At 38.9% G+C, this 26,362-nt stretch overlaps 3 protein-coding genes across 4 annotated transcripts; 1 reads left to right on the plus strand and 2 right to left on the minus strand.

The window, feature by feature from the left end:
* Positions 1-440: 440 nt before the first annotated feature.
* LOC133865043 (uncharacterized) lies at positions 441-2,934 on the minus strand. The gene is made up of 5 exons (XM_062301513.1): positions 2,533-2,934; positions 2,227-2,427; positions 1,897-2,155; positions 1,487-1,630; positions 441-731 (listed from the first exon to the last, which is right to left on the minus strand). The coding sequence occupies exons 1-5, from the start codon at positions 2,871-2,873 to the stop codon at positions 633-635; spliced, it is 1,044 nt and encodes a 347-aa protein (XP_062157497.1). The 5' UTR covers positions 2,874-2,934; the 3' UTR covers positions 441-632.
* Positions 2,935-3,137: 203 nt separating this feature from the next.
* LOC133862899 (uncharacterized) lies at positions 3,138-11,294 on the plus strand. Its single transcript, XM_062298811.1, has 6 exons — positions 3,138-3,441; positions 7,380-7,869; positions 8,476-8,815; positions 9,557-9,655; positions 9,737-9,857; positions 10,905-11,294. The coding sequence occupies exons 1-6, from the start codon at positions 3,237-3,239 to the stop codon at positions 11,117-11,119; spliced, it is 1,470 nt and encodes a 489-aa protein (XP_062154795.1). The 5' UTR covers positions 3,138-3,236; the 3' UTR covers positions 11,120-11,294.
* A 62-nt stretch (positions 11,295-11,356) lies between these two features.
* On the minus strand, positions 11,357-25,536 carry LOC133862898 (uncharacterized). 2 transcript variants are annotated; one of them, XM_062298809.1, is made up of 5 exons: positions 24,924-25,536; positions 22,818-22,876; positions 20,584-20,640; positions 12,090-12,508; positions 11,357-12,000 (listed from the first exon to the last, which is right to left on the minus strand). In XM_062298809.1, the coding sequence occupies exons 1-5, from the start codon at positions 25,452-25,454 to the stop codon at positions 11,486-11,488; spliced, it is 1,581 nt and encodes a 526-aa protein (XP_062154793.1). In that variant the 5' UTR covers positions 25,455-25,536; the 3' UTR covers positions 11,357-11,485. The 2 variants fall into 2 exon arrangements, with proteins under 2 accessions (XP_062154793.1, XP_062154794.1); XM_062298810.1 differs by lacking the exon at positions 24,924-25,536 and having other exon boundaries at positions 12,090-12,554.
* Between the last annotated feature and the right edge of the window lie 826 nt (positions 25,537-26,362).

Consider the following 26,362-nt stretch of genomic DNA (forward strand, 5'->3'; position numbering starts at 1 on the left):
GGGCCACCCTCCCTGTAATTTTCACTTGCAACTCCCCGGTTGACCACCCTCCCTCTCTTTTCTTCAATAGACTAAGTGGTTAACCACCCATCTCTAAAATGTGTTGAGTTCCTTGGAAATTGGAATCGAACTTGCAGAAGTACTCTCAACTTTCAATCGTGAACATGCATTACTTTTTTTTTTTTTTTGAATAGATTTCTGCAGTGGAGTAATTCTCAGTTTTTATGCAGAAATTCAATCTCCTACGAAACTAGAATCACCCGTTTGCATTCAGCATCTAATATTGCATTTTTTTTCAACATAGTAAAAATGAAAAAAAGGACATATATTCATTTGAATACCTTCAAATAGAATTCCATTCTCCATGGGACAGCATTTGATTTGCAAATGGTACCACGTGAGATAATTAAAGAGCAGCGAAAATTTGTATTTGGCCTATGTTTGCTACATAACATCCATCTTATATAAATATTTAACTTGTTACCCCATGTATTTTGTCCAAGACTTGCATTCTTATTTAGATTTCATGGTATCAATAGGTCTTAGATTTGATTCTTAGCAAAACTACAAAAGACACCATGTATTATTGGTCATAAGTTATGAAAAGGAAGAGTTTCTGAATCCTGACCATGTTAAAGCTTAGATGTTACACTTGTCTTGTTGTCATCAAGAACAATCATCACCTTCCCAATTGCTTTCCTATCTTTGATAGCAGAAAAGGCTAGGCTGGCCTGTCAAGAACAATTAATTGAGTTGATCAGATGATACATCTCCCACAAAAAATAAAATAAAATTGAAATTCTATCGACCAGTATACATTCATCTGAAATCAGATGGTCCAAACTTGACCAAGAGACTCTTTTTAAGCAATATACACCAAGTATGTTGCAATTTATGATGGAATGTGCAAATAGGCTGCTGAAGAATGTACTCCAATAATGAGAGCTCCACATTTGTCATAAACCTTCTGAACTGGCTTTACTTTATACACAAAATTTGAAAACTCGACCTCCCCAAACCCCTCGTCATTATAAGGCCAATTGGTTCAGGTGAAAACACTTACCACCGTATACAACTTTTGTTCCAACTATTGAAGCCTTATCAATGTGATTTTCAGGTGCATTTTTAATAGGATTAACATAGCATGTGATTCTCATGTGCATTTTTTAAAAGTGCATGTAAAAATAACATGCTCTAAGAGCATGTCAATTTAATAGACCGGGTTGGAGGAATTTCCTCCGATTCAATTTGGAAGGTCCGTTTTGTTGGGCAACCCATGCAAGCCTAAGGCTGGAGTTGATTGTTAGCCTGATTGACCTACACAACCTGAATTTGAGCTATAAGTTCTGAAATGTGTTTGAAGTCGGTACTTATTAATTGGTTAAGGCTATGGTGACATATGTTTTACCTAAAACCCTTAATAAAAGAACGTATGCACGATTGGGGTGGGAGTGGAGGAGGAGGGGGGGCTTCAGGATTGCCTCACCTCTGACATGCTGTAAGAATGAGAAATGTGGATGGTGATCAAGCCTCTTGACATCCATGAGAGTAGCTCCCGAACAGAATCTTCAAGAACACCTGGTCGATGTATTTTGTAGCTACCCCAATAAAGTCCGTGCACTGTCCAATTCTGTTGGAAAGTGATTAAAAACGAAGAGGCATTATAATTTGACAATAAAAAAATATAAGAAATAAATTGCACCACCTAACTTGGTTAACAAAAATCAGAACATCCTGACTTGCTTAACAGTGAAAAGGTGAAAACTGGCCCTTGTATTAGCAGGTTCGACCATCAGCCTGCTTCAGATACGCACGTTTTGGAAGTAGTATTCGAACTAAGGCCTTCTCCAAGGTATTTGATCATGTTTTCGATCCTCCAATTATATATAATCGTACCTTGACGAGGGCGATGTTAGCAGGGATAACAGGGACTTCTCCGCTGGCAAAGCCAATGACCAGAATGTGGGCACCCCAATTCAAAAGCCTAAGGACTTCTTTAGTGAGCTTGCCTCCCACTGGATCGTACAAAACATCAACCCCTTTGAGGTTTCTAGCCTTGAGAAAGTCCTTGATACTTTGGGTAACATTTTCATGGCTCAAGTCCACTACATGATCAACACCCAACGACTTCAAGAAGTGCACCTTTTCAGTTCCCCTGAGATCCAGATCACAAAACAACAGGTATCGAAATGAAAAAAAAATTGTCATGAAGAGAAGAGAAAGTACCTAGCGACGGCAATAACAATGGCGCCGCAAACCTTTCCGATTTGAACAGCAGCAAGGCCAACGCCTCCAGCAGCACCAAGAACCAGCAATACCTGTCCAGAGCTCAGATGAGCCCTGTGGACAAGTGCCACATGCGAGGTTCCGTAGGCAACGGGAAGTGCACCTGCTCCAACCATATCACATCCCTCTGGTACTCGGAACCTTCAATTCCAATTCCAATTTAAAAAAAGTCTAATCTAATAATAAAAATTTCAGACTTCACTAAAGAAAACGTCGAAAGAAAGAGAGAATGATAGAGTGACAGACAATTGGGACTGGTCGACAACGATGAATTGAGCAAAGGAGCCAAGGTTAGCGAAGGAACAAACGGGGTCTCCGACTTGGAATTGAGTGACATTGGGACCCACAGCATCGACGATTCCCGAGTAGTCAGAGCCTGGGATGAAGGGCAGGGGAGGCTTCTCCTGGTAGTTTCCCAGTATCTGCAGGTAATTGGCGTAGTTCAAGCTGGTGGCTTTCACCCTCACCCTCACTGCTGTGGGAGAATCCACTTGAGGGATCGGGTTGTTCTTGATCAACACTATCGGGGAATTCGACTTGTCTTCTGTGGTTGGATCACCCAATTTCCTACACAACACTGCTTCCATTTCTTTCTTTCTTTCAATTCTCTCTCTCAAATTCAGGGCTGCTTCTGCTGTTTGTTAACAAGTCAGGCTGGTAAATAGATAAAATACACATCGATCGGCATGAAGCGAGCAGTGGGGCCCGGGCTTCTTAAGACTTTAGAGCCAAAGAAACGATGGCGTTTCTTAGAGTCTTTTTTAAACAAAAAAAAAAAAAAAAAAAAAAAAGGAAAAAGATTTGGTAGTGGACGGGTAGTAAAGTAATTTACTTATTACTATCCGATTTGGTTCTGCCCCGTCCTGTTTCTTTGGTTTGTGCTCGGTACTGATGTTGCTTATATCTCAATCCTAAACTGAACAAGCCTATAAACATCTCAACCATACTAGATGAGGAGCGTGGTGGGAGTGTTTCAGTTTCAGGAAAATCTGGTCTTGGTTGGCCATGGTGGTAGGGCTCCTCATTTCTCCCATAACTTGTCTTCAGAGATTCAGGGCAGCCGCAGCTTTCCTTCTCGGCTAAGATTTGCCCCCCATCCTCATGCTTCTTCTTCTTCTTCTTCTTCTCTCACTGCTTCCGGTGCCCAATATTCTGGTATCTGTTCGCTCTCCACCTTTTTTTTTTTTTTTTTTTCTAAGGTATTTATCATTTCTTTTTTTGGATTAACGAATTTCTATTAACAACAGAAAGAGTGCAACACTCTCTAGCTAAAAAAGCTAGAACCCCATATGCCAACAAACATAAGAAACATCTTACTACAATCAACAACCAGCCCCAAAGAAAGAACACAACTATACAGACTCCAATCTCAGTCTAACCATCTACATCAACCAACAACTACTCAGAAAAAGATCAATGTAGAATTTGATATAAAATATAAAATATGATCATTATAGCGGAAAAAGAGAGAGAAAGAGAGAAGAACAAGCAGGGCTACATCTTAAATATTAAAGTATGTTAAACTGTATTACAATGCTCTCTATTTATAGAGAGACTAGGAGTGGTGGACAAGAAAATCTAGACTATAAGGAAGAGAATAAACCTACAAGGAAATAGAATAAAGCCTTAATATAGAGAATACAAAATGGTAATCAAATCTCAATCAAACCTAAATAAGAAATATTCTTACAAGGAAAATAAACTAAGTCAATATGGAATATATATATTCTAACAAACTACATTACAAAACAAACAACAAAGCTATACAATTCAGCAAATCCAGCACAGACAGCTAAAAACCTTCATAACAGAACAAAACCTTATCCAGCAACAAAACATATTCCACTATCATCTGCTGAGGCCTGAGAGTAGCCACTCTACAACAAAGAACCTGATGCAAAATGAAACAGGAAGTACTCTTCAACAGCAATGAAGCCAAACTATTCTAACCCCCCATCTTCTGTGCAAGCCACAAACAGCAGACACATTACAAATCAACAGCAACTTAACTACTCTGCTAACAGCAATCAACAGCAGCAACACATTATGCAAAATAACCATTCTTGGAGCCATACAATATTGCCCCAAAATCCGTTCTAAATCAGAACATTTAAAGAGATGCCTCAATTATTGCAGATGGCCACATTATCTTCATTACCCTTGTATCCCTCCTTTCCCACAATTCTAGTCCTAACCTCCCAAATTTCAAATAATTCATATACCTCCAGATATTATTAACTGTAGAACCCCAAGCCAACTTGCAAACAACAGTAATTAAACTTTTTCCCTTCCAATCCTTCATCCTTTCCTCAGGATCCCATCCCAATCAGTAGGTATTATATGTTGTGAGCATTTCTGCATCAGTACTCTCCATAGGCTTTTTCTGAAACACTCAAAAAACAAGTGGTCTCTACATTCAATGCAACTTCTACAAAACAAGCATTTAACTTCACCTTTAGCTCCCCACTTCAACATTTTGTCTTTAGTAGAGAGACAATCTTTAATTGCCAACCATAAGAAAAACACATGCTTTGGAATAGCCATGGAGAACCAAATCAACTTACTCCATTCAAACCTAGGTTGTTTTACCCGAATAGCTTCCCAAGTATCCTTGCTTGAATACTTATTAGACTTTGAAGCCAACCATAAAGGAGTATCATTGACCCCCCATTTTTACAAAAGGCAATTTAATTTGAATGGAAACCAAACTATCATACCTAGCCGACAGCCAATTCCATTCCCCTCCTCTAATAACACTAGACAATTTGGCATCAATTTTACTCCTAGCATCATAGATAACCCTATATCCATACTGATCAAAGAGAACACCATCCGGATGCCAAGACTCCATCCAGATGGATGGAGTCTTGGCATCCGGATGAACTTTAATGATCTTTCTTCAACTCCAAGTAGCAACCAGGAACATCTCTCCTTGATCAGATTTATATTAATCCAGGCCACCCAAAGGAAACCAGATTTTGTGAAAAGGTTCCAAATGTGCTTTAAAATAACTGCCCTATTCCATTCTTCTAACCTCTTCAACCCCAACCCACCTTCTCTCTTAGGAACACAAATTAAATCCCATGAAACTTTTGCCTTTGCAAAACAAATCTCATTGCCATTCCACAAAAAACGATTGAACTTTTGTTTTATTGATCTAATCACTTTCTTAGGGAAGATGAAGATGTTAGACCAATAGACTTGAATACTATAAAGCACCGAAGACAAAAGTTGCAACCTACCGGCAAAGGAAAGGTGTTTTGCAGCCAAGAGTTGATTATGCCTGAAATGTTTTCCAACAAAACCTCACAATCTGAAGCAAGCAATTTTTTAGAAATCAAGGGAATACCTAAGTATCTCACTGGGGATTTACCCTCCTTCATCCCCAAACACTCCAGCAACATCTCCTTACTTCTTTCAGAAACACCAGAACATTAAAGAGAACTGAAGGATTAGCCCTCAAACTTGGTAACTCTGCAAACTGTAGCAGAATTTTATTGGTTTTATCCAATGATTGGATAATGGCCTCTGAGAAAAGTAACACATCATTGGCAAAGCAGAGGTGGGCCAGCTTAACTGCACCACATTTTGGATGAAATTGATACTCCAAACCATTCAAGGCAGCCTCTTCAATTAATCTTGAAAATACCTCCATCGCTATGACAAACAGATAGGGAGAGATGGGATCCCCCTGCCTTGGACCCTTCCTGCCTTCAAAATAGCCCACCAGTGTGCCATTCAAAACGATGAAAAATTTAAGAGTTGAAATACATTCCCTTATCCAGCTTATGAATTATACAGGAAATCCAAAACTAGATAGGCATTGCAGTAAGTACTCCCAGTTCACCGAATCATAAGTCTTCATCAAATCAGCTTTGATGGTGCATCTTGACTTCCTTTAATTCTTATGATAATTCTTCAGCACCTCTTGAGCCAGAAGGACATTTTCAGCTATACTCCTATTAGGTATGATGGCAGACTGGTTGAGACTAATAATACCATGCAGACATGGGAGCATTCGGTTAGCCAAAATTCGGTTCACCTTCTTAGGCACAAGAGCCGAAATGGTAGCATTCACCTCACTTGGCAGCCTCCCAGTATCAAAGAATGATCCTACGGCAGCTATAACATCAACCACCCCCACCCCCCAGGCCATGCTGCTTTAAAGAACCCTTCAGAATACCCATTAGGACCCTGGCTTTACTTTCATAGCAAAAATGGTACTCCTTATTTCATCCTTAGTAACCTCTTTTTCCATCTCCCTAACCTCTGTTCACTTTACTAGCTTTACTATCATCGAACCCGTGAGTAGTAGAACCAAGTAGATTCTTGTAATAATCAACTGCCACCTTTTTAATTTGCTCCACGTCTACAACTTTCCTCCCATGTTCATCCTATAAGTGATTTATTGTATTCAATGTATATATCAATTCTTATTGAACCTCCTTATATATTAGATGCAATTGTTAATATGGACTCTTATATTTGAGCTTATTTCTACTAGTAATTATTATTTTTCAGGCTGTTGATTTATTCCTGTTTTCCCCTCAATACTATTTCCATAAAAAGAAAGAAAATTAATTTAAGTTCTCATGACAATACAACCTAAATATACAACAATTGATTTTTGGAATTACGTAGTGTTAACAACACCTATTTCATATATACTTTTAATCCCATACACAATGCCTTTAGCTCACTAATCCCAAAGAAGAAGACCTTAGGTTATCATATAATTTTACTGGGTTCAAGTGTTGAACTACAAATGTAGAAAAAGAGGGCCTTTTTTAATCTTTTTTGATATAAGGATCAAAAACATGCTCGAAGAGTATGCTACATACGTCTCTGACTATAAGCGTGTATATATGTATGCACTCAAGGCGGATTCGGTTCTCACAAGTCACAATATACTTGGGAACAAAAGGAAAACCTTCAAAATTGATTACTGTACTTTGGTTTTCTAGATTCTATTAGGACGGATTTTTTTTTTTTTTTTTTTTAAAAAAAAAAAAATTCTAATGAACGATATTGATTAGTATATCAAAGTGTAAGCCTAGTTCTAAGAGTACTTTCTGTGTGCTTCAAATCTCTAGAGCCATTGTTCGATGCAAATACAAAACAGAAAAAGAAGAGAATAGCTGGCGTAGATCAAGACGAATTATTGGATCCAGCTCTCTTAGCTGATCCGGACAGTTGTTTTTGTGAGTTCAGAGGTGTGCAGATACACCACAAGGTATATGATGCAGAATCACAAGCACATAACTCATTACAGAATCAGACTCTTTCTCAAGTTCCTAACCAAACTAAAAAGGTTCGACTTCCTATGATTTTACTACATGGCTTTGGAGCATCTGTTTTCTCATGGAATCGAGTTCTGAAGCCTTTGGCAGAGCTCACTGGTTCCAAAGTTCTTGCTTTTGATAGACCAGCCTTTGGTTTGACATCAAGGGTAAATTTCTCCACACATTCATCTCATGGCAATGAAGATGGAAAACCTCTTAATCCATACTCCATGGCGTTTTCACTGCTTGCAACCTTGTACTTCATTGATTTCTTAGCAGCTGAGAAGGCAATTTTGGTGGGGTATGTATCTGTCTCATCTTGCATTGTTCTAGTGTTACTTGCATCAATTTAGTTGGAAACCCACAGCGTAATGCCAGTTCCAGCAGATATTCAAGGTGGATAGGTCGGTGCATGTTGGATCCCACTTAGTTGATCTCCTTGCTCAAAGATAGACCAATAAACACCACTAATTCTTGACATCCACCATATGGAAGGTAGCCTCCAATTTGAACTTTTGCATGTTGGGTGCAAGCTGCATCTGCACTTGATCCCAATTGCCTAGCAGACCAGTAATTACATTGACATCTATTCGGTTTTATTTATCTCATGCATTAAATTGATTAAAACTATTTTTTTGTTGTTGAATGTGCTATTAACTTGTGAAAGCTTGAAGAAATCAGTAACATAAAAGCCACCCACCAGTGAAAAAATTTAACACTCCTCTTATTCTGTTTTCCCCCCCTTTTCCCATCAGTTTACTCCCATTGGGATTAGACCTTAGTCTGTGAACTATGTTCATAGGAACTATCCTCCCCCCCCCCCCCCCCCCCCTGTTTTGTTTTGTTTTGTTTTTCTGTTTTATCTGAAGCCAAGATCTCTGAACCTGTTGAAAGAATCATGTGCTAGGCATTCGGCTGGTTGCCTCACAGCAGTGAATTCATATTTTGAAGCACCAGAACGCATTGCTGCTCTGATCCTTGTTGCCCCAGCAATTTTAGCCCCACTTACAGTGCATAAGGTTGTTGAAGGAAAACAATTGGGAAGAGAGAACCAGATGGAAGAAGACAGCTTAGATCTAACCAGTCTCAGGAATTCATTTCTGAGGCTTTCCAAGATTTTGTTGAAGTGTTTTAAGTTTGTTGCACAGGCAATAATGCGAATGGTGAAGGGGATGGCAGTTATGCTGAACTCTCTGTATAAAAAACTATTGTCGGCTATTTTGCGCTCTGCTCTTGCTGTGATGCTGGTAACGGATTTCTTTCCTGATGACTTCACACTGTAAATGGTTAAGTAATTTTGGACCATTAGTTGAAGTATTAAGTAATTTTTGGACCATGTTGATTCGACTTATTCTATAGGCAAGTCAAACCAAACTATCAAATGACTAATTCTTCTCCGAAAGTTTTTGTCCATTGTTAGAGCTTTCAACCCAAAGGCTTAAACTATTATGTGGAGGCTCAACTGATTATGTCCTGGCCAAAAAGAAACCGGAACCAAGGCCACCGAGCCTGGTATGTGGAGTCTAAGAACAAATAAACTGATCATTGATACTAATTTGAGCATCCAACAAAATAAAATAAAATAAAATAAAAGTTGGTGGAGCAACCCAACAGTTACATATACTCGTACCTAAGCATATATCAAACCAATGTGTGATTCCTTAACACTAGCTTGGCATCTTTAATTATCTCAAATCACCCTGCCTTATCTTTAAATATCAGGATAAAGTACAACTTTAACTCAACCCATTAAAGATATTTCTTTTTACCGGTTTCAGGATTCATACCCAGAAAAGTAATCCTGTGAAATACGTAAGAATAATCTAATTGATTACATTTTATCTGTTTTTGTTTTTCCTTTTTTTTGGATATATAGTATTGTCTGGTTTTGCCTACATCAGATGCTTAGTTTTTGGTGTTAAAGTGATAAAGCAGTATTTTTGTGCCTGATTGCCTATTTGATGCTGACATCCCTACATTATTCTCAGGTAAGGATGGTCATTGACAAATTTGCAATAGCTGCGATAAGGAATGCATGGTATAACTCAAGTCTGATCACTGAACATGTCCTATATGGTTATACAAAGGTAATTATCTGAATCTCTCTCTCTCTCTCCCCTTAATCTCAGAAAGGTTATTGCTCACATGGATGTTAATATTAAATGCAGCCTCTGAGGACTAAAGGTTGGGACAGGGCACTCGTTGAATACACAGCAGCGATGCTTACAGATACTGAGTCTGAGTCAAAGCAACCACTGACAAAAAGACTCCACGAAATCACATGTCCTGGTAATTGTACTAGGCTACTAGCCTTCTTTGTTGCTGAAATTTCCCAATTGACCCCGAACAACACCTTGGGGGGGGGGGGAGTTAATATGTGTTTTCCACCAAATATCACAATTTAAAAATTTAGCAATCACACAAAAATCACTAAAATAAGCAAAGTAATAAGACTATAACACAACAATTTGGTGATAAAGTAAAAACCACAAAGGTAAAATCACTCTAAGACAGCCAAACTCAGGAAACTCATATACTATAGAAGAATTAAATTACATAGTTTAACTTACAAAACATTTGTAACTAAACCGATGTGCATCCCGACAAACGATTCGCTTATTTCCTACTGTAGTAGCTCCAGAAACTCTGTACAATTCTTCTATCAAGTCTCCTCTTGCAATCCCAAAACTCTGGTGGCTGAAGGTTTTTGTGGAATTTAGGTGTGGTTTAAGAGAACTCTAAGGGAGATATTAAGTCGAGGCTCAAAACAAAACTCTCTCTTGCTCACAAAACAATAGCTTGTAGCCCTATAGGTCTCTCTGAAAACTTGTGCATTGAAGTCCTTGTATAGACCCCAAGGATTAGCACAGTTTTTCAATACAATTAAAACACTGAGAAAGCTATTTTCAAAGGCAGTGTTCGGACAAGTAAGGTGGTTCGTTCAGACACTAATAGGATTTCACAAATTTCTCTTGGCGGCTGTTCGGACGAGTACCAACCGAGCAACACTGCCTGTTTGCAATCTTCAATTCGTTTGGATGCCATTCCAACCAAGTTTGGGACCGAGTAACATTGTGTCTTCAATAAAATCACATCATTCGATCGCATACCGAACATTACTAGAAGACTTGATTTTATAATGTGAATAAGCTCATTCAATCGAGTCTCCGAGCGAGGCTTCCAACCAAGCAATACCGAAATATTCATTAAGTCTCTCATCTGGACCCACAGCAAACTCACTAGTGATCGAGCAATACTGGAACTTTGTTTAAGCATGTCTGAGTTATCTAATTGAAGTTGAATAGTGACATTAGCACTCTTTTTTATGAAACACAGTTCTGATTGTCACGGGTGATACCGACCGAATTGTCCCCTCCTGGAATGCTCAGAGACTTGCACAATCAATACCTGGATCTTACCTTGAAGTAATTAAGCAGAGCGGACATTTGCCTCATGAAGAGAAAGTGGAGGAGTTTGTTTCAGTTGTTGAAAAGTTTCTGCAAAGAGTTTTTGGTGAATCAGAGAAGCAGTGTCTGCAAGCTGTAACATGAAATTTGTCTTGTACACTAGTTTTTTTTGGGGATTGGTAAGTTTGTTTGATTGGGAACTCCAAATTAGTACATTTATGTAAAATTTACTGCTCTCTCCCCGTAATATCACACATTAGGATGTGGAAACATTGTACAGCCAAGCAATGAAAAGATCAAGGATGGTTATAATGTTTTACTTTGATGTACAAGATAGTTCGAATATTCTAGGGTTCTTGTAATCTGACTCTTGCAGGCGAATGGACCAAAACCTCTTGAAATATTCTGGTATTGGATGAAAACTTTCACCAATAAAAACAATACAAAGAATCTAACATAGTTCCACCTCACTGCACTTAAAACATAATTACAGAATCAAGTTACTGCTTCTCAGAAAGGAGGATCAGTTGATATGGTAAGACTAGCATCTTGTAAGCCTGGAGGAACATCAAATCCTGACATAAAGTCATCACCAAAGATCACAGCACCAGCTGCCAGTGCTCCAGCACCTACTCCTATTCCAAAACCAGGTCCCCCGCCACGACCAGGTGCTGCTCCAGATGCTGGCATATTTATGTAAGTATCTGACAAACGATCTGTTCTTGGGAGAAAAGTAGGCATGTAACCCACATTATAAGGTGGGGGTGGGGGTGGAGGAGTTCGAGGCGGAGGATAGCTTGGTGCACCTGCTGGTGGTGGTGGGTAGCTTGGTCCACCTACGGATGGATTGGAATAGTTTGAAGGGTATGGCATTGGATTGGTGTATGGAGACTTTGACGGTAATTGATTTTCTGGCCGATGACGTAGAATTGGAGGTCGTTGCTGTGTGGCTAGAGCTGGCCCATCTTGAGTAGCCAGGGTGATATTGTTGCTGTGGCTGGTGAGCACAAATCCTTCCTCGTTACCTACGAAAAAAGAAAAAAATCTCGGAAATCAATAACCAAGTACTAAAAACTCAGTCCCAATTAAGTTGTATCCATTAATGAATACCTACCTATGTATGAACTTGGCTCGCCGCTCCTTTCCTCAGATATACGAATTGAAATGTCGACAAATCCTTTAGGTTTGCTGGAGTTCCTTTTCCGCAATTGATAGCTCCCAACTTCTTCGGTTACTGGCCTTGAATCCTCATTATTCTTGACCTGCTTGGCCAAGAATTCTTTCAAGACGACACTTGCTGTGCCCTGAAGCCTCTCTCTGAGGAATATGGGCTCTCTACTGTAAACTTCAACGTGCAGTGCCAGATCTTGGAAGTTGGTCTGTGAGTCATCAACCAAGGCAGCAAACTTGGTTTTCCAGACAGGATTTGCATTCCCTGATTCATCGATCTTGGTGCAATATTTATTATTAGGATCAACCCACCCAACAGCGAACCACTGGAGCTTCCAGAGGGAGGAAGAACGCCGGAGACCCCTAGCAGAGATCAGGCAGACTTCAACCCATAATTTCCCCATTCTTGCTATTCAAATGAAGAAAGCGAGAGTTGGTAAGAAAAATGTCTTTAGTATCAGTATGAAGCCTTTTTTAGATAAAGTGGATATGGCAAAGCTAAGCTGCTGTTTTGCATTATCTGTCAGGCTGCTTTACTTTGACATCAAGAAAATTCTTATTCCTCAGCAACATTTGGAGGTCACCCATTGCCACCATATATTTTTCCCCGCTAAGTGTATTACAGATGGGCAGGAATCTCGTAACGTATGAAAGCATTGCAGCTAAAAGCATAATTTTTTTACTTCTTACTTACTTTTTTAATACAAACTTTCACACAATTTTTTATTTTATTCTCTATTTTCTTTAAATATTATTTCTCATTTTTTTTATTATTTTCTTAAACTAATAAAAAAAATGATTGTAGCACAAAAATAATAAAAAATAAAAAATAAAGGAAAAGAGAAATGGTTAAAAAAAGAATGGTTAAATTCCTTATTAGTACCTGCGGTAAAGACCATCATCAAACGGCCGTCTCGGCTTCAAAAAGCATCACAGGTGATACTTGTCATTAATCTAAATACTTACTTAGTACTTCCGTCCAGGTTTCATCTATTTTTTTTACGATCATCCACGTCAACCTCCTTAAATCATGACATCTGTCCCGATTGTCGCATATTTTAGCCAAGGTAAAATATCTTTCTACGTAGCCGTGTATCATTGGCGATACATATGCTTTTAATGCCATGCAGAATGCAGAAAATAATAACAAATTACCTAAACTTTCTTTAAAAAAACGAAAAATAAATAAAATTCAAGAACAAAAAATTGGAGGTGGTCGGCCACCCCATTTTGGCCGAGGGCTCGAAGTAGAGCCTATTGAGGATGTTCCTCCCCCATTTCCAAAGCTCGGAGTAGCCGTCCCAAGCCACGGATTACCGGTCACATTGACCTTCATCGTTGTTGTGAATTTCACCATCGATCTAGTAAGGTTATTGTTCGAAACATCAAGAAGCTGCAAGTCCGGTCAAAAATTGTTATTGTTTAGATACAAAATCCTCAATGACGTTAGATTCGCAATGGCTGGTGAGATTGTCCCCACAAAACTATGTTTCCCGAAATCCACGTTGAAAATCTTCCCCTACGAATTGCAAGTAATGAAACTCCAACCACCGCACGAGCCGTTACATTTCCAAAAACTGGCTATCTTCATTGGGTACCCCAACGCCGCTTCGATCGACCTCGAGCAAGGTCGTCACCTGTGAATCACAAGGCCCCCGGGTGCTCTTGCAGTCGCATTTAGCATCGTCATTAATGACCATGGCCACAGTAGATGGGAACGCTGGGAAAGGAACTTGGAGCTCATTGTTATCCAAAGAAATGTTCTTCAAGCTGGGAAGTGACATCAATGAGTTTGGGACGAGGCCATTGAACTGGTTGTCGTGGAGCTGAAGATCGAACAAGTTTGTGCATTTCGACAAATTTGGGATCGGACCTGTAAACTGGTTCTTATCACCTGGTTCAAATAGGTCATCGAAGACAACACATCGATGGTACCAGACAAGCCATATTCCTAGTAGTTGAGCCAGAAGTTCCGAATCCCAGATCCTCCAAAAGATTTAGGCGAAGGGCTAGTGAGATTGTTGTATGAAAGCCGGAGATCCTTCAAACTCAAGAAGGAGTCGAAGATATCCGATAGCTGACCTTCCCATTTTTTATTTTATTTTTCCCTTGGGGTGGTTTGCCATTGGGGGTGGCATGAGCTAGCCCTAGGCCAAAATTGGGTGAAAATTTTTGTTATTGATTTTTTTTTTTTAATTAAAAGAAGTTTAGATAATTTTTTATTAATTTATGCATCCTATATAGCATTAAAAGTATAAGATGATATTATGACGTGGCTACAATATGTGACAATCGGGACAGGTGTTACAATTTTAAAGAATGTGACATGGACGTATACCAGTGATATTTTTTAAAACCTAGGCAGCTGTTTGATAATGGCCCTTACCACATGTACTAATAAGACATTTAACCCGAAAACGAATACATAAACTATTGTGCTTGTATAAATGTAGCTAATCAAAAAGTAAAATATATATTTTAAAATAATGAGAAGACAAGCGGTTAAACGTGATTTGGCCTCATATTAATTAACAATGTGGGTTAAACGGTTAAAACGATCACTCGGATGGTCAAAATAAAAAGGAAAAAATCCCAAAACCAGGCGATATTCACTCCTAATAGAAATAATAGTGGTTTTTACAAATGTAGGCTGTTCGATAAGATTTCCCGTGTACAATAATTTGATCCATGAGTAACATGAGCTTGATTTTATCTAAAAAACAAAAAACAAGAGCTTGATTTTTAATGATAGAGAATTCTGAATAGTATTTGCTAAAACAACACCACTACTTCTATGGTACCAGACTCCCCAGTTCACTTTTTATACCGTGGGTTGGTTTTGAATCTGACAAGCAGATCTGTCGAGCCAAATTTACGAAAACCACTTAAAACATACCACATCAACCAACAAGTATAAAATAAGGAGATGTGTTATTCCTACATCACATTACCTTACATCAATCCTATACCAAGACACATTGAGTATGGAACCCATGTATATGGGACCTACATGCATGGATCTCACACCCTATGTGTCTTGGCGTAAAATTGATGATGTAGGGTAATGTGATATAGAAAAATCATTTCCCATAAAATAAGTATGATAAATAAGTGCATACTATTCTAATAAAGCTGACAAAACTCTTTATAATCTTTGCCTAATGATTGATTCGGTAGCCTTCAGAATGCAGGGGGTTCTTTACGTGGCGGAGCTATCAAGAGTTTTCGACCTGCACGTACAATTATTTGATCGCCCTCATGATAAGTTGAAGCCTTCCTTGAATACATCATTGTAGTGGAGCCCAAAATGTCATCTCCAAATCCACTTGCTTTGAAAAATAACCTAACAAAGCAATTTAGAGGAATCACCAATGCTAGCTATGAGGTATGATTGTTTTGTTCTTCTGTCACATGCACAGAATACAAACATACATATTTGTTTTACTTTCTTTGAACTTCTGGATGCACATTTCCGGTGGCAATATGGAAGTGACCTACAGCCCCAACAAGGGAAATGCCTCAGTTCGACCTGACGTGCCCTCGCCATTTCCTATGTCAATCTAATTTTTCCTATTTTACAACTACTTATCTCCGTGGAGTGTGTAACAAGCGATTTCACTGGCGTATGTAGCCCAACTGCTTCAATCATAGTCAAAATTTGGGGATGTTAAGGTAATTTTCTTTTCCTCCGTCATCTACAAAGAGGGGAAGAAAGGAAGGTGGGGAGAGGAGCAAAACGATTATTCTATTCTTTTTGGGGAAATTTCACTTTAACCCCTAAACTACTACACCTTTTACAATGTCCCCCCAAAGTTTGAAAATTTGTAAGGCAGGTGTCCCACGTATCAACTTCTTTCAATCACCTCCTCCATTAGGATTTTCTGTCAAATTAGATTTTGGAATTAATTATGATTAAAATTTGATATTGTGGTATTTTATCTTATGGACTTCTTGTGTTAAGGTTGGTCGGTGGACCCCACTAGTTTGTTCTTTTCCTTCTTGGGTGTGGAGACCCCTTTTACGAGTTGTATTTGGAATTCCATTGGGAGTTGGATTCCTGTGTTGACCAACTTGTATTATTATAGGAGAGAACAACCGTCTTTTATATATATATTATAGGCGTGTATTCAGCCTTTTGTAATTGTAGCAGCATGTGTGCAAGCAGAAGAGTAGCCGCAAAGAATTCTTCTTGGTTTCAAGGAATTGAGACGAGAGAATAACGGGTAGAGTTGCAGTGCAAGCAAGAACGCTAGACTTGTTTTCTTCTTGGTTTTAGAGGAGCCAGAACAAGAGAGAAAAGGAAAAAGGTGCTATGGTGATAAAGAGAAAAATAGAGACCAGCCACCATCTGTTTCCACTTTTCAGCAAAAGAAGAGTTTGTATTTTTGTCTTTTGTATTCTCCTTGTGAATAATCTCTACTATGTGATAGTGAGATTTGGGTGTATTGAGGGCTTTAGGTTCTGATGGACTTCATAATGAATTTCTTTGTGATTGCTTCCGCCAATGGATGTACTTCATATTAAGGGAACCACTTAAATCTTGGTGTCGTGTGAGATTGATTTAATTTTGTTGTCTTCTTATTTTTCACATCTCACGGGTCTTGTGAAATAGGATAAATTTCCTAACAACTGGACTGGTATCATAGATTTTGGTTCGGGTGGAAGCGATGGCAGTAGAAGAAGCAAAAATTTGAATCAAAAAGTTCAACGGCACAGATTTTGGGTATTGGAAGATGAAGATCGAAGATATTATTTATGGAAAGGAACCTCTTTTAAGAGAACTACCTGATGACATGTATGATAGCGAGTGGGCTCTACTTGGTCGTAAGGCCCTGGCAGGTATCAGGTTATCATTGTCAATATCAGTTGCGCACAACATTGTGAAGGAGAAGACCATAGTGGGTCTAATGGCGGCTGTGTCAGATATGTATGAAAAGCCATCTGCTAACAACAATATGCATCTGATGAAGAAATTGTTCAAATGGCGGAAGCCTGAAGAAATTGTTCAAATGGCAGAAGAGGCTTCGGTGGCGCAGCATCTGAATGAATTCAATACAATTATAAATCAATTGTCTTCCGTGGAGATTGATTTTGATGATGAGATTCGCGCATTGATTGTCTTAGCATCTTTACCAAACAGTTGGGAGGCCATGAGAAGGGCTGTGAGTAGTTATGTAAGGAAGAGTAAACTCAAGTATGAGGATAGTCGGGATTTGATTCTAAGTGAGGAGATGCATATAAGGGATTCTAGTGAAGCCTCATGTTCTGGTGTTGCCTTAAACCTCGAGACAAGGGGTAGAGGATACGGTAAAAACTTTGGACGAGGCAGATCAAGATCCAGAAAAGGTAGAAGCGAATTCGGATATGGTAATCAGCCAGAATGCTGGAATTGTGGCAAGACTGACCATTTTAAGAAGAATCACAAGGAACCAAGGAAGAAGACCGGGAACGACTCTGCCAATGTGGTGACAAAAGAAATGCATGATGCCCTAATTCTCTTTGTCGATAGTCCTCTTGATTCTTACGTCTTGGACTTGGGGAACTTCTTTCCATACCACCGCAATCCGTGAAGTTCTCGAAAACTATGTTGTAACAACCCACCCCCAATGACAAAATATTGTCCGTTTTTGGCTCCCTTAAACCAGACTTCCCAAGAGGTCACATATCCTGGTACTACTCTCGCAGAAGCACGCTTAACTGCGGAGTTCTAATAGATTCATGGTCATCACGGCTTCAAAACGTGTTGTATCAAGAAAGGTGCAAATATACATATAAGCACATCCCCATTTTCAAGCGATGTGAGATGTCACAATCACCCCCTTTTGGGACCCAGGGTCCTCGCTGACGACTCTCATGGGATTCTCTCATTCTTGGTGTCCAATGAGTGCCCGTTGGCGACCCTCATGGACTTATGCATGCTCCCCCCCATCTCAGGTTGGGCAATGACTCTGATACCATTTGTAATGACCCACCCCCAATGACACAATATTGTCCACTTTTGGCTCCCTCAAACCAGACTTCCCAGGAGGTCACCCATCCTGGTACTACTCTCGTAGAAGCATGCTTAACTGCGGAGTTTTGATAGGTTCATGGTTATCATGACTTTAAAACGTGTTATGTCAAGAAGAGTGCGAATATACATATAAGCACATCCCCATTCCCAAGCGATGTGGGACGTCACATATGTTGCTGGAGATTTCGAGAAGGTGTGCTTGGCTGATGGATCGACTCTGGATACTATCGACATGGGTGATGTTCGCATTAGAGTCCAGAGTGACTCGGTATGAAAACTACAGAAAATCAAACATGTTCCAGAACTGAAGGAGAATTTGATTTCAGTAGGACAGTTGGATGAAGAAGGGCATGCTACTAGCTTTCACGGTGGTAAGTGGAAAATTAGTATGGGAGCCAAGATTTTGGCTCGTGGATACAAGATAGGTCCTCTCTATATGACTAACAGCCAAAAGGAAAACAAATCATTGAAGTGGAGCTTGATGAACATCATTCACTCATTCACTGCATCGAAAAGAGCCCTATTCTTTAGCAAGAAGCAAAGAAAAACATGATCGAAAAGCACCAAAGACGTATGGCTTTGAGAATATGGTTTTCTTTGCTGTGACAGCTACTAGTAGAGAGCCATCGTCTATTCAGGATGATATGCCAAAAGATGTGGAGTTACTACAAAAGGAAAAGCTTGGGAGTCGGTAGGATTGCTCAAGAAAAAGAAGGCTAAAGGGTGCAGGTGGGTCTACAAGAAGAAAGAATCATCAAAGAAAGCTATGTGGCCAAGAGGACTAGTAGAGAAGCATAATATTCTGTCTAAACCAAGTCCTATGCTCAAGTTCAAGAGGTACTTGAACTTGACTGATACTTGTAGAGTATGATTTTCCTTGGGGCAATGGGCGGAGGTATACTGAGAGGCGATTGTTAGACTAGATGGGTTTCAAGTCAAGGTGAAGATTGTTAAGGTTGGGTGACTTGAACATCAAGTCAGTGGACCCCACTAGTTTGTTCTTTTCTTTCTTGGGTGTTGGAGACCCTTTTACGAGTTGTATTTGGAATTCCTTTTGGAGTTGGATTCCTGTGTTGACCAACTTGTATTATTATAGGAGAGAACAGCCATCTTAAGCATATATATAAAGGCCTGTATTCAGCCTTTTGTAATTGTAGCAGCGTGTGTGCAAGCAAAAGAGTAGCCGCAAAGAATTCTTCTTGGTTTCAAGGAATTGAAACAAGAGAGAATAACGGGTAGAGCTGCAGTGCAAGCAAGAACACTAGACTTGTTTTCTTCTTGGTTTTGGAGGAGCTAAAACAAGAGAGAAAAGGAAAAGGGTGCTACGGTTATAGAGAGAAAAATAGAGATCACCCGCCATCTGTTTCCAACAAAAGAAGAGATTGTATTTCAATCTTTTATATTCTCCTTGGGAATAATCTCTATTGTGTGATAATGAGATTTGTGTGTATTGGGCCTTTGAGTTCTGATTGGTTTTTCTCTCTACTATTTTTGTACTTCATCTTCATAGTGAATTTCTTTGTGATTGCCTCCGCCAATGGAAGTACTTCATATTGAGGTAACCACTTAAATCTTGGTGTCGTGTGAGATTGATTTAATTTTACTGTCTTCTTATTTTTCGCATCTCACGGGTCTTGGGAAATAGGATAAATTTCCTAACATTCTTGTTAAGATATTTTGATGTTATGGGATGATATTTTGGATATCACTTTAACTGAATAAGGAAATGTGTTGCTATGCTCAGAAAAAAGTGTTGCTGAGTTTTAGTTGCCTTGGTTGTATTATTATTTTATAAAATGTCATAGTTATAGCTGTTATTATGCCCGTTTAGGTTCTGGGATATGACACCCACGACCCATGGGTCTCCATGGCCATCGGTTTCCTCGGCCATGGTTGACAGCCATGGCTAGAGACCAATGGCTGTGGGTCTCCTCAGCATGAGGATGGGACCCTCGGCCATGGTTGTGGAGGTTGGTCCTCCATGGCCCACTCCCTTGATGGAGGTTGATCGGCCATGGAAGTGGGTTTTTACTTCTTATTTTTTCAATTTTTATTATATTTGAGTGACATAATTATATTTTCAGAACTTCTTTTATATTTATTTAACCAAAGACCTAATAGAGATTTCGATTTACAAATATGTTAAACACATATATCAAACTCATCAAATTGAAAACTAGGGTCTCAAAGTCAAAAGGCAAAAAGCACTAAAGCATAGGGGGTTGTGACATATTTTTCCTTTAATTTATGTGAATGTGGATGAATAAGTTGGAGGTTCAGAGAGAAATAGATTGGTCAGATTTTGTAAACGACAACAAGATATTCATTCCGATATTTCAATGAATTTTTATAAAATAAAAAAATGGTAAATTTTGACCAAAGCAATGAGGTTTTAACATTCAAGCAAAACAGTACAAGTTAGTACCTCTCATTCTTCGAGCAAAGCGCTGCTATGTCATATATGTCTCTACTTGCAAGCATTCTGGAGAAGGTAAATGTTAGACACTATGAAAGGTATGAAGTAATTATATTATACAAATAAAGATCATTTAATTATATGAATTGGATCCGCTAGCAATTACTAGGAAATCCGACCACCAGAAGTAGAAGAAAAAAAAGGAAAGTAACCAATGCTAGAGAGGAGGAAAAGAAACTCATGAGAGATCAAACTACTATTTTCTTTTAATAAATAGAAAGTGATATCCACTCAATGTGAGAATTGTGTTATTTTGCTGGTATGTTCCAATTATTGTCTTAGGTGCTTTATAGCATCCAAGTCTATTGGTCCAATATCTTCATTTTACCTAAGAAGGTGATTAGACTTATAGAGAGAAATTTAATAGATTTTTGTGGAATGGTGGTGAACTTTGTTCTTCAAAGGCTAAAGTTGCTTGGGACTTACTTTGTGTTCCTAAGAGGGACGGCGGTTTGGGGCTGAAGAAGTTGGTTGACTGGAATAGGGCAGCCATTTAAGACATATTTGGTCCCTTTTCACTAGATCTGGTTCTGGTGACTTGGGTCAATGTAAATTTGATTAAGGGGAGGTGCTTTTGGCTGCTCAAAGTCCCACAATATTCTACTTGGAGCTGGAGGAAATTCTCAAGCTCCGGGACATAGCCAAGAATTTTTTAAAATTCCAGGTTGGGGATGGCAGCACCATCTCTCTATGGATGGAGTCTTGGCGTCCGGATGGTAACTTATTTGACAAGTATGGGTTTACGGTCATCTATATGACGCCAGAAGCAAAATAGATGCTAAGTTGTCCAATGTGATTAGGGATTGGAACTGGCAGCCAGCTAGATTTGAAGATTTTGCGTCTATTCAACGCCGCTTGCCTTTTGTAAAATTGGGGGTGAATGACATCCCTTTACGGTTGCCTTCAAAGAGTAAAAGATACTCTTGTAGAAATATTTGGAAAGCTATTACGGTGAAGCAACCTAAGGTTGATTGGAGTAGGCTGATTTGGTTCTCTTGTGTTATTCCAAGACATGCTTTTTTCTTGAGGTTGGCAGCCCAAGGTAGTCTCTCTACAGGAGACAGATTGCTGAAATAGGGAGTTTCTGGGGAAGTGAAGTGCTTTTTTGGTAGGAGCATTATTGCGTGTAGAGATCATTTGTATTTTGAGTGTGGCTTCAACAAGAGGATTTGGAGGGAAGCAATGCAAAAGTGCTCCCTAATTTCTTTTCCTACTGCTTGGGATGAGGTCTTAAGTAAATGGATGAGTGTTTGGAGGGGTAAAAGCCTTAAAGTTGTTGTTCGTAAGCTTGTTTGGGGTTCTACTGTCTATAACATTTGGAGGTACAGAAACAATGTGAAATTTGGGAACCGGTTGTTTGCTGCGGAACAGATTTTGCAAAATATCTGTTGGCAGGTTAGTACTCGGATTGTGGGGAAAGGTAGAGGGAAGTTTAAGGGTCATGGAGATACTGTGCTTCTCTGTAATAACTGGGGTATTCCCTCAAGTATTCTGGTTTAGTGCTGGTTATCCAAATGCTTTTGGCAAGTTTTGATGGTAGTGAATTAGCAAGTTTCAGTTTTGTTAGTGCTGGGCTCTCTTTTTTGGCTGGTTTGTTGCTGGTTGTGTGGGAAATGCCCTTGGCCGGTTTGCTTGAGTTTGGCTGGTCCTGTTTTTGGAGAGTTATAGTTCCTTCTGTGTGCTGCTGCTTTGGTCCTGCAGGTTTGATTTTCTGGTGGACGATTTCTGGATTCTGAGCTTTCTGTTGGTGCTCTGGTACATAGCATTCTTTTGTTTTTACTTTGTGGTTGTATAGATGGTTTTCATTGTGAGGAATTTGTATAGATTCTTTGTTGGTTAGGAGGTGGCTTTAGGCTATTATCAGAAGATTGAGAGTTGTCTGTGTAGCTTTGTTTTGTTGTTGTTGTTGGTGTAAGTTGCTTAGGGAATTTGTGGTCCAGTGGGCCTGCTGCTGGAGTGTTTTGTAATCTGTGTTGCTATAAAAAAATTCCATCCATCCAAAAAAGAATTGCGATATTAAATGAAACAATGAGAACACAATTAATCCCGAGGATAAGTAATACATCACACAAACTGCGGGTTAAGCTTTGAATTTGCCAAACAACAGTCCGCTGCATTTAAAGTGCTCTTAAGGTTGTTGCTTGTAAACTTTGGTCAGCTATGGGGAAATAGTATTGACTAACCTGACGATTCTTTTAACAATCATCCTGCCAATTCCCATTCCCTGCAACGAAGGGATAACCTGGGAGGCACATAAGCACAATTATACATACACATAAACGTTAAAAATCTAGTTGATGGTAAAAATCATTGTTGGAAAGCCTAGAGGAATAATATTTTCATGACTGAAAAAAAAAAAATCATATTTTCAGTTCATCTTAGATATAGTAATGGCCATGCTGATGGATACCCCCACAGCATTTCTGTGTTCTACCACATTTAGTCTAAGATAAGAGTAGGTCTGTACGAATTGAATAAAATCAGACAAATAATATATGAAATGCAGTGTCACTTCAACAGTATGAATGGGGGTATAGCAGCCTTGAAAATTCAAATGATAAGAACCAAGAAGGTCTCTTGATTCTTACGGTGCAGCTTCAATAGACAGATCAAGAAACATTGCTAGTTATTTGGAGTCGGGCCTCCTAATACAGCAAGCTGTAAATTTGGAAAAATATTCAATGATTTTTCTTTATTCCTTCTGCACTCATTTATACACGTTGAAAAGAAAAGTTCAACAGCAATTGCAATTGAGACTCCTACTCCTACAACTACTACTTGATAATAAGATAAACCACTACTATTAGATACTAGATAAACTACGGTTACTTAACAATAAGATACTTGATAAACCAAATAACTAGACTCATATGACAACGCTCTACTTGACTCCTACTTGGATAATGGATAGTAATATAAGATTACAAACCCAACTGAACAAAATAACTAATTAAGAGGAGTGTGTATCATCATATTTCACAGCAATTGAAGGATTATGAAAAGCTTTTATCCCCGAGTTACATGTCACCCCATGTCCCCCTTGTGTCCCCTCAAAACTGATGTGGCTCTTAAAATCACCATTGAATTTATGATAGATTACTATTGGATTTTGATCCAATGGTGATTTTTAAATTTTAAGAACCACATCAATTTTTAGGGGGACACAAGAAGGACATGGAAGTAATATATAGCATTACTCAAACCCTTGCACTTAGCAGAGAACTAGTTGACTAAGTTCTTCAGTGTGGATCTACTTGCGTGCACTGAAGCAAATGGAACCAGTTAAAAATAAAAAAGTATGTCCAACATTCAAGCTTTGGCAGCATTCATTGAACATTTTAATGGAAGTTTTTTTTTTTTTTTTTTTTTATGAATACATCTAATGAAAATCTGGAAACACCATCATTATTTAATTCAATAGAGGTAGGCCTTTCTATATTGAAATCTTGGTCACATACGGCTAATAAGAAGTAAAACGAAATTTATTATTCTTGATTTAGAAGTAATCACAAGTGCATGAGTATTTGAAGATAGACCAAGGGGTAGTAAGAATTTGTGGTATAATCAAACAAATTGTGTGCGCGTGTTTAGCAGCACTGCACAAAATGACCTAAAACTTTCTCCAGAGGATTGAGGTAGAACATGATCCGAAATCAAGTTGAGGAAGAAAGAAATTCAATTTCGAAACATCTTATGTAGCCTTTATAAGGGTCTTACATTGCTTACTTACTAGGTAAAATTGGATTTTATAAGTGATTATAAGGAAGCTCCAAATTGACTAGTAATTTTGGGGTGACAATTGTGGCTGGTGCTTTTAATGAGGGTTAATTTCGGTCAAAAACCAAACGGTTTGAGGGATTAGAACAAGGAAGACGATGGACAACGAAAATACCCTCTAAAACTGAGTTCTCTCTCCCTCTCAGAGCTATCACGGTGTCTGTTCTCCGCTAATACTAAGAGAATGAAGAATGAAATAATGGTTAGAGGGATGAAACATGCAGCGAGAGAGTGGCAGCTGTTTTAAAATTGTATGGGTAGTTTAGAGAGGAACGTGCACAGGGCACGTGAAGAGGGAGCGACAGTTTTTCCTTATTTTTAAAAAAATAAAAAATAAAAAATAAAAAATAAAAAAAAACGTTAGCATTTTTATTTTCTTCCTGAACCAGGTGTTGAACCAGTTTTTTTTTTTCTTAAGCAGCTTCCTTCGAAGTTCATCTGTAAGAAAGGAGAAATTCAGAATGGCATATGACCCATCAATTATGATGCTGAAAATAACAGTTTGGACATACCATGATATCGTAGATGGAAGCAGTCAACCCAACATCAGAAACGGCGCGGCCAAAGCCCACCAACTGGCCGTTGAATGGCGTGACCGGCATCACTTTCTGGAACAGTTGTCCGAAACGCAGCATCTTAATCGGGTTTTCTGAAGCTTCTGAGGAAGAAGATTTGGTACAAAATAAAACATCGGTTGGTTTGCAGAAGACGGAGACAACGACAGAGCTGTGGGAGAGAGCTATGCGGAGCTTGTGAAGGTTCACCGGTTCCACTATGCCCTCAGGGCCCACATAGTTAGGGAATCGGTGGCAGGAGTGATTGGAGGCGCTATAGAGGTCTCTGAGCTCCTCAAGATTTATGTGCGATGCGTTTGTGGATATGAATATTGGGAAAAATGCCGGCGGTGTTGAGGGTTTCTTTAGCAGCACCCTCTTTTCCTTGTCAATTCCGCTTTTCCTTCTGCTAACCCACCTTAATTCCATGCACTTGGACGGGTAACCCTGTTGTATTTGTTGTAGGCCACGGCTAACAACAACCTCCATCTCTCTCTCTCTCTCTCTGTGTAGATGGAGTAGTAGATAATATCCATCAATGTAGGCGTAGTTAAGCACATACTATTTACATTGTCATTGGCGGCTCTGTCCTCTGCTAGTTTTTCTTTCTTTTTCTTTTTTTAGAAAATATCAGATAAGTAGTGTGGTTTTATATTTTTTCAAAATTACTTCATAAATTTTTTATTTTCTTAAGCAGTTTTTTTATTTATTAATATTTTGATTTTAATCATGTTATTCTATACTTATTTCGTTGAGGCTTTTGGCCCTATGACCATATAATTTTTTCAGTCCATATAATTATAAATATGAGGCATGGTTCTTAAATAAGAATTACTTTTAATAAGGACGAAATATTTCATTCAGTATTCCAGTAACGAGTTCTTTAGTTTCAGCAAGTCTAAAAATACTCACAATTGAAATTGAAAGCTCAGTCCTATGAAATAGTGCTTAAGACTTAAGAGGCCAAGAGCCATACAAGTAATAACTACACAAATGAAGAAGGCTCGGGACAGAGTTAGATACCGTGGAACTTCTTGGTGTGCTACTGTGCTTGTGCAAGATCTCTCTAGAGTCTAGACGTCGACAATCTTGAGGCAATGGAAGGCAATGCCCATGGAAAAAAAAATAAAGCCAAATGGTAGGAGATTTCTGCCCAAAAATCAGTCAATTTAAAGAAGGAAAGATTTGGAATCTTTGGAGATGTGATTTGAATTTCTTGATGAGCTCAGAACTCGTTAAAATTGTTTGTAAAGCCTAGCCTCAATTGGTAACGTCGAGTTAGCATTCATAAATATCTTTACAATCCAATCGCCTTATATGAGCTATTGGTCTTTCAATGTGAGACTTTCCTTTTCCAACCAACCGAAGAGGCAGAAAAGTGTGGCTTTCTCGGTTTC

Source organism: Alnus glutinosa, chromosome 3 (assembly GCF_958979055.1).
Source record: "Alnus glutinosa chromosome 3, dhAlnGlut1.1, whole genome shotgun sequence".
NCBI classification, from domain to species: Eukaryota; Viridiplantae; Streptophyta; class Magnoliopsida; order Fagales; family Betulaceae; genus Alnus; species Alnus glutinosa.